General features: G+C 36.0%; 1 protein-coding gene across 3 annotated transcripts in view; it reads right to left on the reverse strand.

The window, feature by feature from the left end:
- The window catches only part of ASAP1 (ArfGAP with SH3 domain, ankyrin repeat and PH domain 1), a 145,639-nt gene that overhangs the window by 60,236 nt on the left and 70,703 nt on the right, over window positions 1-14,700 (reverse strand). For all 3 annotated transcript variants that reach the window (XM_066336157.1, XM_066336140.1, XM_066336149.1), the window contains 2 exons: window positions 11,411-11,483; window positions 2,561-2,706 (listed from right to left, as the gene is read on the reverse strand). In XM_066336157.1, coding sequence (XP_066192254.1) covers window positions 2,561-2,706; window positions 11,411-11,483 — 219 coding nt within the window. The remainder of the gene's footprint in view (window positions 1-2,560; window positions 2,707-11,410; window positions 11,484-14,700) is intronic.

The following is a 14,700-nucleotide window of genomic DNA, read 5'->3' on the forward strand; positions in this document are numbered from 1 at the left end:
GAACACATGGAAATACATATGTGAATTTAATGAGGGTTGTGAACAAAGAATAATTTGTGTGGAAAGATTAGCTGAGGACATTTACAGGAAAGAAAGGCAGAGAAAAATAGGCTTAAAACACTTGGGAAAAGGCAAGAACCATGCAAATTTTCAAAAGAAATAACCTGTAAGTGCTACAAATGTTCTGCCAAAATCTCATTTAGATCAATATAAAGATACTGACACACTTGTTTTCATAGACACCTTTCAGATGCACTATTATAATGAATTACTGCATAAAGAATGAAACCTGTAATAGCCAAGGAGGTAGAAGTAAAAAAGCAGAGAAACTGATTGTGGTGGGACACTCAGAGTTTGCTGAAAACAGACCAGGGATGGCAATGGCCAATCCCAATATTTTACCTTTATAAAATCTTACCGAAGGATCATTGTGTGTCCTTTGCATAAAATAATAATAATGATTCAACAATTTTACTATTATTTAAACAGATTTCAAGTTTCAGACATTATATTTAATGATAACATCAACAGCTAATAGTAAAAACTGCACAGCAACTTATTTAACCTTGTTAAAATTATTAAAGGACATGCTTTTATTCTAGTCCTTGTGTGCTAAGCAATCATTTCAAAATTATGCTTTCCAAAAGTTCTGTATATAATAAAAGGTGCTGGTTTTACTTCATAGTAAGTGAATAAAACTCTAAAAGCAGTCAAAAGTAGTCACTCTGTAACTGACAAAGGAGAAAGCAAGTTATTTTGTTCCTGTCTTCTCAAGAAATATCCATAATATCACAATTCATATGAAAATTTCAATGAATCATAATTGAAGTTCAAAGATGGAACAAAAAGGATCCAAGTTTGTGAAGCATTTTTTTCATTGTCTACCATGTAGCTCTAGTTCTTATTCATCTTTATGTCTTTGAAGACCATTCATTATTTTATTGTACCTTTATTAAATAGGGCATCAACCATCTGTTCTAGGTAAAAAAAGAAAAAAAAAAAAAAGCTCAAGCCTATTATCCTGCCATTCATCTTAATAACTCTTGCCATTTTTCCAACTAATTTTATCAACATAAGGTTCAGCACCTACTTTGGGCCTTTATCAGTGATATAACAGAGTCCTCCTCTCAACTGCTTTTTCAATGGACCTCAACTTCTATTTTGATATAAACATCTTTTTTTTTTCTTTCAGTGTAATCTTATTAAACAGAATGATGCTTAAGAACAACAAAGCAGAATTTTATATCTCAGGGAGAAAAAAAAATGGTTTTAAAATGCTAAGGCAATGGCAAAATAAGTTTGTGTTCTATTTGAGACTTCTGAATGAAGTAAATTAGTGAACACCCTATTTCAAATCCTGTCAACAAGAATTTGGGTAGATAATGCTTCATAATCTAGCTGCAATAGCATAATGTTGTTTTTGAATAAGTGTGGCTTCTTAAAAGCGTTTTTTCCTCTTGATCAGCACTATTTTAAACACATAAATAAACCCTGACATCTTGTTTGCTAGTTGAAATAGGTCAAAAATTTCTGTGGATGCCCTGCTAGGAATGACAAAGTCCAGAAAGCTTCCAAAAAACTTGAGTTCTAATCCCAAACTGTCCTTAAACTGCACTTTGATTCACACTTTAAGATACTTACTTTTAATTGTGTGCTAAATTTAAATTAAAGGTCAAAATCACCCAGAGTGACAGAAGTCTCTACAGAGGACAGCACAAGACTCAGTCTTGGGCAACTGTCAAAACCAGGGAACTTTGCTAGAGGGACCTTTGGTGAGATCTACAGCAGTTTTGGTTGTGTTAGAGACTGTAGGAAGACAAGTCTGTAACATCTCTTGTACTTCACACATCAAAAATGATTGGAAATAAGCTCAACTCTAAGAAAAATGTGAAACTGAAGCTATGACTTTCTGAATATAACAACTACAAAGCCCATGAAAAACGATTTCACAAGAAATGTGGCTTCATTACTTTCAATGTTCAAAGGTATTTGTTATGTCTGTAGTTATACAATGCAGCCTTCAAAAACAAAAGGCCTGAGGCAAACTTTAAATGAGCAAAACCTTTAAACCACCTTCAAAAACATGGTATTTAAGCAATGGATGCTTTATATATCACAGGGAGAGCAGACTGTTAACACCATTTAAACATGCTCAAATTGTTGTTTTTCTTCCAAAAAGAGAATGTTTCCCCTTTTGGGGTAAAACAAAACAGCCATAACAGCCATAATGATATTGTATTTTTAACTAGAAAGACTTCAAGCTAAGGGGTGATTCAAAATTAAGGTCCATGAGGTATATATCACCATCAATCACTTGAGAATGATGATTCAAGGGATGTCTCAACATTTATACTTACCTTTTTAACTGCCAATTAACAATCAAACATAGAGCATGTAATAACACCTTTTAGAGACCCTCTCTGCAGAAATTATTGGTTTAGTTTTTGACAAAAACTGAAAGCATCTTAAAAATTATTCTTAGTCATCATGATCATACAGTTCTTCTATTATACTGTATTTTGAAACAAGTTAAAAGCTAAGGAAGTTTGAAATTCCTCACCAGATTCTTCAAGAGTGTTGATAATTCTTTAGTAAGTGTGGAAAATTTTACAAAAGCTGTGCCAAGATCTGGATTATCCCGACTTAAAAAATTACTTCCGAATTTATCTAGTACTTGTGCATAGTTTTCTTCATTTTGAACATGATCTGCAAAGAAAAATCAGAAGTCAGAATTTTTGTAGCAGGTCAATTTATAATTTTAAGCTTATTGCAATTTAACAACTATCAGACAGTACTTTGAGAAAAGCCGCAAGTCAACACATCTACTGAAAATTAAAATAATATTAAGATTAAAAAGAACTGTTTAGCAATAGGCATATATATGCTTTTTAATTCACCAAGTTGAATTTGTAATACAGGGATGAAGAAAACTCTGTAGCTATTGACAGAGTAATAAGATCAACAGTACATCAGTGAAACAATACAAGCCTGTTTTGTAAGCAACATCGGAATTTACAGCTGCCCACTACGGGAGCTTTCATGCATACATGAACTTTTCTTTTAAATGTTGGACATTTTTACAGAACAAAAAAGTCAAAAGTATCAGATATAAAAGCAAGGAGACCAGTCTGAATCTGACTGTAAGGTCAAAAGAAGAAACATCTTACAAAGGTTCCCTTTTGCCTGCTTTGTACACTGAGTTATCCCAGATAACGGAATGTGTATTGGTCCACAGCCAAAGACTCATTCCAATGTATTTAATAGAAAACTGCTCATACAGAGAGGTCAGAACCAAGACCATGCAGTTGAAGCTAGTGAAAGTGAGAAAAACCCTTGACTCAAGAATGAATTAGAAACTGTTGTATCTGAAATGTCTTTCCTGTTTCTATTTAGTTTCCTTTCTGGCATGCCTTTGCATAATTTTTGTTACTTCAATTTTAGTATCTTTAAATAGAAAATTTACCTCTACAGCCCTTTGGGAAAGACTTTATCACCTTTATCTCTCTTAAAGGATAATACTAGTATTAATTAAATCAATATTTCACTTTAATGCATCTCCTAGCCTTACTATGTGGGCTTCTTTCTGCAAAACACCAAAACCACAGAGCTACAGCACAAGTTCTGCACAATGAAAGGGAGGGAGGGAGGAAGGAAAAGAGAGAATAGTTGCCAGTTGATACCATGGGGATTTTTTACCCCAAAATCTCCAAGTTGGTTTTTTCAAAATTCAAATTGTGATATTGCCTGAGAGCATCTGAATTATAAGTTATGGCTCAAAAGATAGAAGAAAAAGAAAAAAGATATGAGCTTCAAACAAGTCTCATGAATAATTTCTCATAATGCACAAATCTATTTGGACATTAACGAAGAGCTGATCAAGAGTTAAACAGTTAACTCTTCTAAGGTGTTGCAGATACTCAAACAACAGTGCACCAATGCTCCAACAAAAAGAAGTCAAAACCTGTTAAAAAAAGTACAATCTTTATTTACCAGTACTAGGCTGCAAAGCTCACACATCACACCACATTCTAAAAATCAGACAATAATACTGAGATTTCAAAAGGCCAAATATTTAATCATACCGAGTTGCAATTTAAGCTGTATGTTTTTAAGAAAACTGTTTCAAAAGCATACAGTTTTAATCAAATAGCTTAGCACTGAAATCACTACGTAACAATAAAATACGCATTTTGTTTTGATGTAAAAGCTTTTGCATAAATATACACAGAGGACTTTATCTGTGAAGGAGCTTTAGCTTATGCAGTCATGAGTGAGTAAAGCTCAAACATACCCAGCCATGCTGAAGGGAAAGGAAGGATAATGGAAGGTCAGAAAGAGCCCTACTAGATCATGGAATCCCTGTTCTTGCTTGGGAAGTACTTTTTACATCACAGTATTTCCCAGCATTTTGATTTTAAGCACTGTGTTTTTTCACAGAGAATTAAAAAAAAAATAAATTCATAAAGAGAGTGAAAAAGAGCTGAAGAAGCTTGTTTCCTTTATCTGTGGAAAGGCAAAAGAAATTCCCGGTCAGAAAGAGGAAGCAGGAAGCAGATCATTGTCCTAGAACAATACAGAGGAAATTCTCAAGAATCCCAGACTACAAATCACCTAAATCTAGAAATGAAGTTTTGATGGTGAAGTAAAAGGAATACTCCAGTATTTACTTCTGTAATTGCCACACATAGGCACACAAAATGCAAGTACTCTAAGAAAAGGAAGTTTTCAATTCCTATACAAGTATCAATGTAAATCTTGCAAAAGGAGATTAAATATTTTCTATTGAAGTGGTAAGGCAATTCGCTATTCGACCTTAAATGCACTTAGCTGAAAAATTAAATCTGTAAGGTAGTTTAAGCTATGCTAAAATACAGAATGTGAAACCTAACATGCTCAGAGCAAAGAACATCCTTTAATCTCACTGTAGGTGCCTCATGGAAACTCAGAAATTACTTTTCTAGTGTCCTAATAGAACTTCCTTTGCATACAGAAAGCTGTCATAGGCATAATATTTACTTTCTTAGATACAGGTCCTCATACAAGACTTTAATAACCCTGAGAGTGAGACAAGATCACTGACAGCAGTACATACAGGGAATAAGATTTGTCTTCCAGAACTGAATCATGTCTTCAATATCATAAGCAATGCTCAGCACTGTGATGAAAATAGAACAGCTTCCCCAGCCAGACATCCTGCTCCTTCAGCAGCTCCCTGAGGTATGCCAGAATCATGGAACACTGAGGAAGGGCTCTGCATCCACTGACAAATGCAGCTCCTTCAAAGGGCCCTCACTCATCATTCCCTTCCCAGTGGGACTGACAAGGCCACCAGCCCCTGAGCCCACACTGAAAATGCCACTAGAGCGTGGCAGATGTGGTATTAAGCAGCATTCAGGCCTGGATACAGCAGTGGGATTTTCTGAGCTGAAAGCTCTGCATCTCCTCCACAACCCACACCTTCAATTCATAGAATAGCATAGCATCGAATTTACCTTTGGTTTGAGAAAACCCTCACAGCTCCCAGTGAACAATAACCTTGTGGCACCCTTGTGTCTGAGTTCTAACACATATACTGAGGAAACACTGAGTGTGAAGAGGAACTAACAGGAACGCCTGTGGAGTTGCGGATCCCAGCAGCTGAGGAAGGAATGGCAGCCACAGCAGCCCTTTGCTGCACAGCAGCACCTGCCAGAAGCGGGGAGCACACGTGCTCTGAGCTCTGGAAAGGCCCGAAGGACTCCCAAGGCTCAATCCCACCTTGCACTGCATTCCCAGGCAGTCACCTGCAGTTGTCCATATCTAAAGCGACCCTCTGGGAAGCTTTTCTCAGGATGAACGCAACATACTTATATAAGACTCTCAGAGTTTGTACTCCTTCACTGGAATCCACAGCATTTATTAAATACTAGGTTTATTCCCACTCAAAAATTATCAGAATTATAGCATATGCTTCTGAGCTTAGTGAGATTCCTGCCTACTTGTGCATATTAAGAGTACAGAAGTACAAATACTGTGAAGAGAGGTTAAAGGTTGGCCTTTATATGCTGGACCTACAAAAAACATCACTGAAATTAAAGCCTTAAAATTTCCTTCTTCTACAACAGTTTTGTTCAGATATATTACACTGCAAACACTGAAGAATACAAGCACAAAAAATTAAATAGCTTACGGAAGAAAAACATTACTCTTTTGTCACTGATTATGTCCAAAGAAACCTGAAGAATGTCTAAATTAATGAGCATTAATTCTGCATATGTGGTTAACAAAAATAAAAATCATGTTTCAGAACTTGGATCAACTTTAAACTATTTTTAAATTTCACTTCTAAAACAGCTTTGTTCCATGGATAGAGGAAAAATAACCAAGGTCAGAGCCAAGATGCATTTATGAATGAAAGATGACTCAGAAAGGCTTTCGGAAAGGAAGAAAGCTGGCAAGGTTAAAAAAGATGGCAGAAATTATTTGAAATAATAATAAAAAAAACCCTCTTTCCCATTTCATTCTTCACAAAGCTGAAATATAATGAAAAAATAATAGAAAAATAAATTATTTGACCAGCATACAATCGTCTGAGCTTGATAACAATAATGCCTTCTGGAATGAGATTGTTCAAGGGAAAAGTAATAAAAGCCTCTTTCCATATTTCAGGGCAAGAAGCATCTCACTGAGTCTGCAAGGTTCTCTAGATCATCACAGTACAAGAGCACTGAGAGATAACCCAGCCCAGAAAAGCAAATTACTTCTTTTTGCATGTCTGTTCATCACTGACATGCTTGAAGTTCTCCTCATGGAAGAATTTTCTTTCTTCTCTGCTTCAGAGAATTTATACAGATCTAACAGTAGAGGTCTTAAAATCTGTTAACATGAACTGAGTCACTTAGTTCCATGTACAAAAGAATAAAATTACACAGGCAAATTACACAGTTGCAAAGAGAAGCCTCTTGTTTATACCAGCCTCAACACTACAGGAAGAATGAAAAGCAAATATAATAGCTATTTTTAGTAAGCTCCAGAGAGAACTGAGAATTCAAGTATGTACCAACAGCAACATTGCTCATATATTCCCCAGGCTATTTGTAGGAACTACAGAGCAGAACAGAATTGGTGGACATGTGCATGAATACAAAATGCTGAACAAGAAACACAGCTTTTATAAAAAGAAAATTTTACATCAAAAAATTTCCACCTCCAGGAGATCCAAAAACATATAGGAAAAGGAAGTCCACATTAAATTATTGATTTTCCAAGAAGTTCTCTCCCTCACAAAAACACTGAAAGAACTAAGCACACTAAGAGGGATGAGCCTCACAAGGAAGAAGGACAGGCCAAAAAAAAAAATACGTGGAGGAATGGAAAGAATAAAGCATTAATTTCTCACCAGAGGGAGGTCACCAGTGAATTAGAGGTCTCTACATACACCCACTAATTGTGCAGTCTACAGCAAGAGGCTCCTACCAGGGTAATTCCCAAGTTACAAAAATCTCATGTTTAATGGCCAATGCATGGGCATGTGCATTAGAGGAGTGCAGCACATGAGGAAAAACACTCCTAACTTTAGGGGAATTATTTCATTACTAGACATTACAGAAAAATGTTCTGCAGTTCTAGCACCTTGACATTCAGTACCAAGCAAAACAAAGCTGCACATCAGAAATTATGAATAAACACAGCATGCAATAGAGCAATATCAAAATATTGCCATAGTGGGCTTAAGACCTTAATATTGGTGTGCAGTTCCTGTCCCTCTTCCCCAAAATTCACTCCACCTCTTTACTATTTCAGAAAAGGAAGACTATGCTGCCATTTTGAAGAGAGAGAGAAAGTGAGGATGATTAATTGTGATGGTTTCTGTAAAAAACAAACATCAAAATAACCCTCAAAACCCCGTAGAGCTGCTGAGTTCAGAACAGAGATATTGTGAGTAATAATGGAAACAACTCAGACCTATTCCAAAAGAGACAATGGTCCACAGAACAAAGTTTGGATTCATCCACCAAAATCTCCTCTGGCTCTACTCTAGTAAGCTTTGGCACTTCAAAGCCTCTTACAAACGTTCATGCCCAGAACATGCAAAGCTCTCTCAATTTCATATCAGATGAGATTTTGGTGTGTTTGAGGCCAATGCTGTGAGACATGGGCAGGGACAATCTCCTCCTCAGGCGATTTAAGATCTGAAGAACATAAATATGCACTGGGAACTCCACACAGGAGAATTTAACTACATTGATGCAAGACTATGAATGACAAGTATTTACATTAATTGAAATTCCTTGGACAAAATACGTTGTAGAAGTCCGTTAAAAAGTATCAAATATCACAGTATCATTTCTGACTCAAGGTAATTCCTGGCCTTCATGTCAGCATGAGCTGAGAAAGTGCTAAATAAAATACTTAAAATCTACTTCTTCAAGCATCTGCTGTTGAACATTGTTGGAGACCATGTGGACTGCTGATCCACCTCAGTACCTTTGGTCTTGTATGGATTTTATGGTTTTATTTCTCCACTGTGTAAACCCTTTTTGATTATATTTGGGAGTTATCCCAGGCAAGTAATGAAAAAGAGCTATAGAAAAATCTACAGCAAAAATAATTGTGCAATCTACTGCTGTTACAATGCAATCCAAATCTTATGGGAAAGGAAGTCAGAACAGATTGTTCATTAAGTTCAAGCACCCTTGCCATAAGATGGGTTCCTAGCTACAGACACAATCAATCATGCCAGAAGTAAACAGCAAGCCAGACAGAGAGCAAGTGGTGAGAAAGAGGTGTCAGCTTGCATGTCTCACTGGATTTCATAAACAGTCCTTTTCCATACAACACTTACAGAAATGACAACAGGGAAGGGACATTTCTAAGGGTTTTCTATACTCTTGTGTTGGTATGTTTTCATTTCCACAGCAGTAGCACCGAATGTGAATATGACAAATGGGTGAGGAAGTACAGGAAGAGCAGAAAGTATTTGGGTGATGTTGAAGCTCTTTGTAACAGACCAGAGACCCTCATGGTTCATAATTCAGCACTGGAGAGGAACAAACCAACACATCACAAGGTTCAGCCTTCCTGAACAATTCTGTATGAGATGCTGCACTGTGTCACTGTCACTATTCAAATGTTACTCAGGCAAAAAAGATAAAAAAGAAAACAAGACCCAAACCAAGCAAACCACCCCCACCAAAAAACCCCAGTCAACTCAGATGTAACAAAACCATCCCCCAAAAACCCAAACCAAACAAAAACAGGCCCACCTAAAAAAAAAAAAAAAAAAAAACAAAAAAAAAAGAAAAAAAAAAACAAAACCCACAAATAAACAAAAAAACCCCAAAACAACAAACAAAAAACACAACTCAAAGAAACAAACAAAAAAAACCCCCCAACAACCTCAAAGTACTCCAACACAAAAAATACCCAAAACCACCTAGTTATGGCTTTTGGTAGAGTAAGAATTGGATTATTGAACTGAAAAAATAATTTCTATTGTCCCGGAATAACCCCTTCTCGCCAGCTCAGCTGAAGTTCTCAAAGGAGATTATGAAGCACAGGAGTACTAAAATACCTTCTCCTACTCCAGTAAATTAAATATGGTCTTAACTTCTATCAAACTATTAATTTTGTAAAACAAAATTCAAATTTTGGGTTCTCAAAAGGTAATTAGAGGGTTCCTAATGAAATATAAAAATAGCCACATAATACTTTCATGAACTGATAAATCCCAATTCCTTTTACAGCTGTTTCTGGTATGTTTTACTTAAATATCAACAAAATCCATTTTCATCACTGAAGCACAAGGAGATATCTGGTTCATCAATTTTCCTTGTACAAGGAGGCAAAAAGAGCTTGAGTTTTGATTCACTTCACACTTATTTTTATAAAGTTTCACATGTGTAACACATTTTTTGTCTTAGTTTTACTAATACCAGTTTATCAGTCACTGCATGAACTGACTCCTGCAGCTTTTCATTGTAACAGAGCCTATGACAGCAGCATTCTGAAGAGGGAGCCAGAGGATTATACATAAAGCCTTCTTGTGGCAAAAGAATTCCTACTAATTTGTACCTTTGAAAGAAGGCTTGTTGAAAAAAAAATAAAACTGTAAAAAAAAATTAAAAACTAACTATCCATCTCTGCTACTCTAAGTATCAGATCAAAACTATTAGCTCACCTTCTATTGCTTTTATTTATGCAACAAATTCATCATATCGTGCTGCCTTACTTACAGGCCTTAGCAACAATATTATTTTTATCACAAGACTCAAATGATAGCTATTTATATGTTTCAGAACAGGCAGAACACCCTTTACTGTGTTCTACACTATTCATCAGTTTAGAAACTCAGTTTTCAAAACTCTGTTTAAGTAGACACTCTCAAACAGAAAAGCTTATTGGAGCATCTGAATACTTCTAAAAGCATAAAACTAAATACACATGCACCAATACTCTCACTTTATATCAGGCTTCACAGTGTATTGGGAACACATTTATCAACAACTGAAATTACAGCTAATTAAAGCATGGTGCTAGCAAACCAACATCAGTGATTGGCAAATAGTTAAGAATCTACAAGGTACTAAAAATCCCAGACACTTCCAGAAACAAAGAAACTAAGAGCACTCAAAAGTAGCTCTGTATATGGAAAATATTTGCTACACTGATTATTATTAGGACATTGGAACTGGGATTTTCTAAAATCCTGTATTTACAGCCAGAAGATTATTGGAAAGAGCACGGCTCTGTTACTCTATCTGCCTTTGACACAGTTCTTAGAACTTAAGAGAAACAAAGGTAGTAACATTAGAGTTACAGCATTTTTAAAACCAAATTCCTATACTGACGTGTTTGATCGCCATTTGTTACTGCACTCAAACTGATTATCTATTCATATTCTAACCAAATAACCTCCCATCAAAGTAACTACTATAGTTCCAGTAAAACATCAACAGTGTCTTCAAGCAAGCAAAACAATTATATAACGATACTATTTTAGGGAAGAAGGGAAATACATTATGAAGGGAGAGCACATGTTGACAAAACAAAAACATTTATTTATTTATTAAACTTTTAAAGAAGCTCTCAATCTTATTTCACTTATAACTGCTTTCTAAAAATTCCATTGAGAACATTTTTTGTCATTGTTCTAGTTGAAGGTAAATGCGTGAAATATTATGACAGCAGGAAAATTTACCCATAGGATTCTCCTTGAGGCCATTGAGAAGGAATATGAGGGTAAAAGAACTGGAGACCACATTAATCTGATGTATAATCAGAAGTAAAAAAAGAAAATTTTGAAGTCCAAACACTCCCAAACAGATAAGCATATCTTATGCTATACATTTCAACAGGATGAATTGCAAGACACATCAAACTTAAAATTAAATGCTTTGGTTCTGGTGTAAAGCAGAAAACAATGTCTTACCTTGCCCCGAACTATATATTGCTTTTACAGACTTTTTCACCTTCTGTAATGCAGTTCTGTCTTGATCCAATGCCTAGAATAGCAAGAAGGACACAAACTTTAAATATTTACTTCATTGATTGCCAGAATGTACTTTAACAACTAAAAAGAAACACACAACATAAGCAGCTTCACAGGCTGGGAAAAAGCTGCAGGTACAACTGATTCAGCCTATGGGAAGGTCTGGGGTCATTCAACCCCTTCAAGATGAATTAAAGAATTGAACTGAAAATGCTCTGACAACAGAGTAGAACAGTACTGATAGTGCTAGAAGAAAAACAGTATTATAGTTTTTCAAAGGACAAAGCATTTATTCAAATTGCATTATATTTTGAAAAAAAAAAAAAAACAAAACACAAAACTACCAGAAATAGCAGATGCTTCTACACTAGCCCTACAGTTTCTACTACAACTAAATTGCTTGTTAACATCTGTGGTTCTCCCACAGTCACAGTGTTTAACTACAGACTCAGATTGTCACACTAACCCCTTGCACCAAATTCCACAATGTAACTCTAAAAGTACAGCAGATGAAAAGTAGCAAATCAAAATAAAGAGATAATATATGATTTTTTGCAATATAATGTGACTGAAGGAGGAATAATATTAACAATGCATGAATTTTCAAGATTACATCTTTAAGAATTTCAAATTTTCTATAATAGTTCCAAAATCCAGTATAAAATGTTATCATGTAATAATGAATTGAAGATTGTATTTCTAATCATACACAGAAATGTTTAAATAGTTTCCTATATTTTTCCCCCATTTAGACTGCAGGCAATTTCCCACCACCTAGGTAATGTTATATCAATAACTCCAAGTTTTAATAAAGCTGGCAGTGTTTGCCATGTTATATTCACTTTCAAATGACTGGAGATTGGAGAACTTGTACTCAGAACAACTGTCAGGACCACAGGGAACTGAGTGTGGGAGCTGGTACTGACAACACCATTCCCTCTGCACAGACCCTTGCACAGCACTGTTTTCCAAAAAGTTTAAACTCTGGAGCTCCTGGGAGTCTGGAGAACAAGGAACAATGTCAGCTACTCCTACTTCCTCACAGAGGCACATCACCAGCAACACTGAGTGAAAACAAACCCTAAGCAGAGCTTTCACTATCAAAACTGAGATGGTTTTGACAGTCAAAGGCTTAGAAAACCTCATAGCACCTCCCAATACCTGAAAAATGGCATCTGCAAGACAGCTGGAGAGGGTTTTTACAAAGGCATAGAGTGATAGGAGAAGGGGAACTGGCTTGAAACTGCAAGCAGGTTGAAATTAGATATTAGGTAGAGATTCTTTACTGTGAGGGTAGTGAGGCACTGGCACAGGTTACCCAGAGAAGTTGTGGCTACTCCATTCCTAGGAGTGCTCAAGGTCAGGCTGGATGAGGCTTTGAGCCTCCAGTCTACTGGAAGGTGTCTCTGCCCATGGCAGGGGAATAGGAACTACATGATATTTAGTTTTCCCTCCAAATCAAGCCATTCTATGAATCTGTAATGGAAGAACATTCCACTGGCTATGAAGAAGCTCCAGAAACACATCAGGAGTTCCAGATCAGCTACAGTGTTAAGCACTAGGGATGGTTAAATGTGAGGGTACTGCTCCTCAGGAAGTTCCAAACACTGAGTGCTCCGGTGTGTGAACACTTACAGTAGGAATCCATACACAGAGAAACCAATTCATATATAAGGGTTCTGTTTTGAGCAGCCCAATTTTAACCACGCAAAATGTTATAGCTGAACAATGCATGATAATCTGTAACAAAATAAAATGGAATGTTTCTGTTCCTTAACTGGAAACAACCATTTTCTCAAATCATACAATCACTCCTGTGGCAGCTAAAACTAGAACGTTTGGAACCACAAAAGCTGTAAAAATTCCTTCTGAGGCTATTTATCTCTGGGTTTTTTTTTCCATTTACAGCAGAACAATGGATTAAAACATTAAGAACTGCAAACATCATTACTTCTTTTGCTCCCCATTAAAACAGTGGGTTTGACTTGCCTTATATCTTGCCAGGAAAAGTTACCATTTTTAAATGTAATAAAATATTGGGAACTCTATGTTCCTTTCCAAGGCAGTGCACAGCAAGTGCTTCTCTTTGATTCCTCTGCAAATGCTGTCAAAAGCTTTTGCTTCTGCCTGCCTCCTATGTCAGGCAGTTGCTACCATACATTTCTACTGAAGTTCTCTCCATCTTCAATGACCAGAAAAAAATAATGACTCACTTGTCTACTGAGAGTTTGAACACAGGAGAAGAATTTGAAACCAGCACTCAGAAATGGTTAACATTGACGAGATTGAGAGAAAAAACTTTGTGCTTCAATACTGCCCAGTATTGAAGCACATGGGACATTCAGGAAACAAATACAAAAACTCCAGGAAACTTTTTTCTTAAGTTATCAACCTAAAAGACTATGACAAACAGACTAGAAAAATTTTCTAAATTGGATTTGCTATTGAATTAGATGTAATCACTAATGTGAGAGAAGGAAAGGGAACATTCATTATTTTAAAAGAGGAATCACTGAGCAAAGCAATATACAAAGATGACATCCACAGCCTGAAGGAGCCAGTGATCTAAGTCAGAATGACATCACAGGCCAATTTTGTATTTTTATATTTTCAAATACAATTTTTATGTGAACTATTTCTTCACAGTCCAAAACTATAAACAAAACACACTTATATACCAGGTACACAAAACCTGTTACCTAGGGTTGTTTAGGTGCTTTTGGGTGTTGAGGTTTTTTGGTTGGTTGTTTTTGTTTTGTTTACTTTATATAACTGGAGATCGTTTGTTTCCAAATATATTACATTCCTCCTAGATGTCTTTTGCTGATAATTTTTAGCTGCACTCTGCTGCAAAGGAATTAAGTTGCACTCAATTCTCAATGCAATTATTATTCCAGAGTAATATTACCTTCTCAGCAGGTTAGACAGGAATAGCCTTGCTTTCCCCAGTCAGGTGAAAACAAGCTTTTACAGTATCCATAAATTTTTATTTCGAGTATTTAGAATACTAAATATTTTAACTGCTTATCACAGAAGACACAAAATCTGATCTTTCATTAAAGTGGCATACTTTTTACTTTCAATTTATATAATTGAAAATCGCATTATCTTAGTGAGCCAAGGGGTTTCTGTGACATTCTCTAGGTATTCAGTGGCACTTCTTCCTACCTACTAAACTCTTCCTTACCACCACCCACTCCTGGTAAATGCTTCTTTCTTCGTTTCCATGA

The sequence above is a fragment of the Sylvia atricapilla genome, chromosome 1 (genome assembly GCF_009819655.1).
Source record: "Sylvia atricapilla isolate bSylAtr1 chromosome 1, bSylAtr1.pri, whole genome shotgun sequence".
Lineage (NCBI taxonomy): Eukaryota > Metazoa > Chordata > Aves > Passeriformes > Sylviidae > Sylvia > Sylvia atricapilla.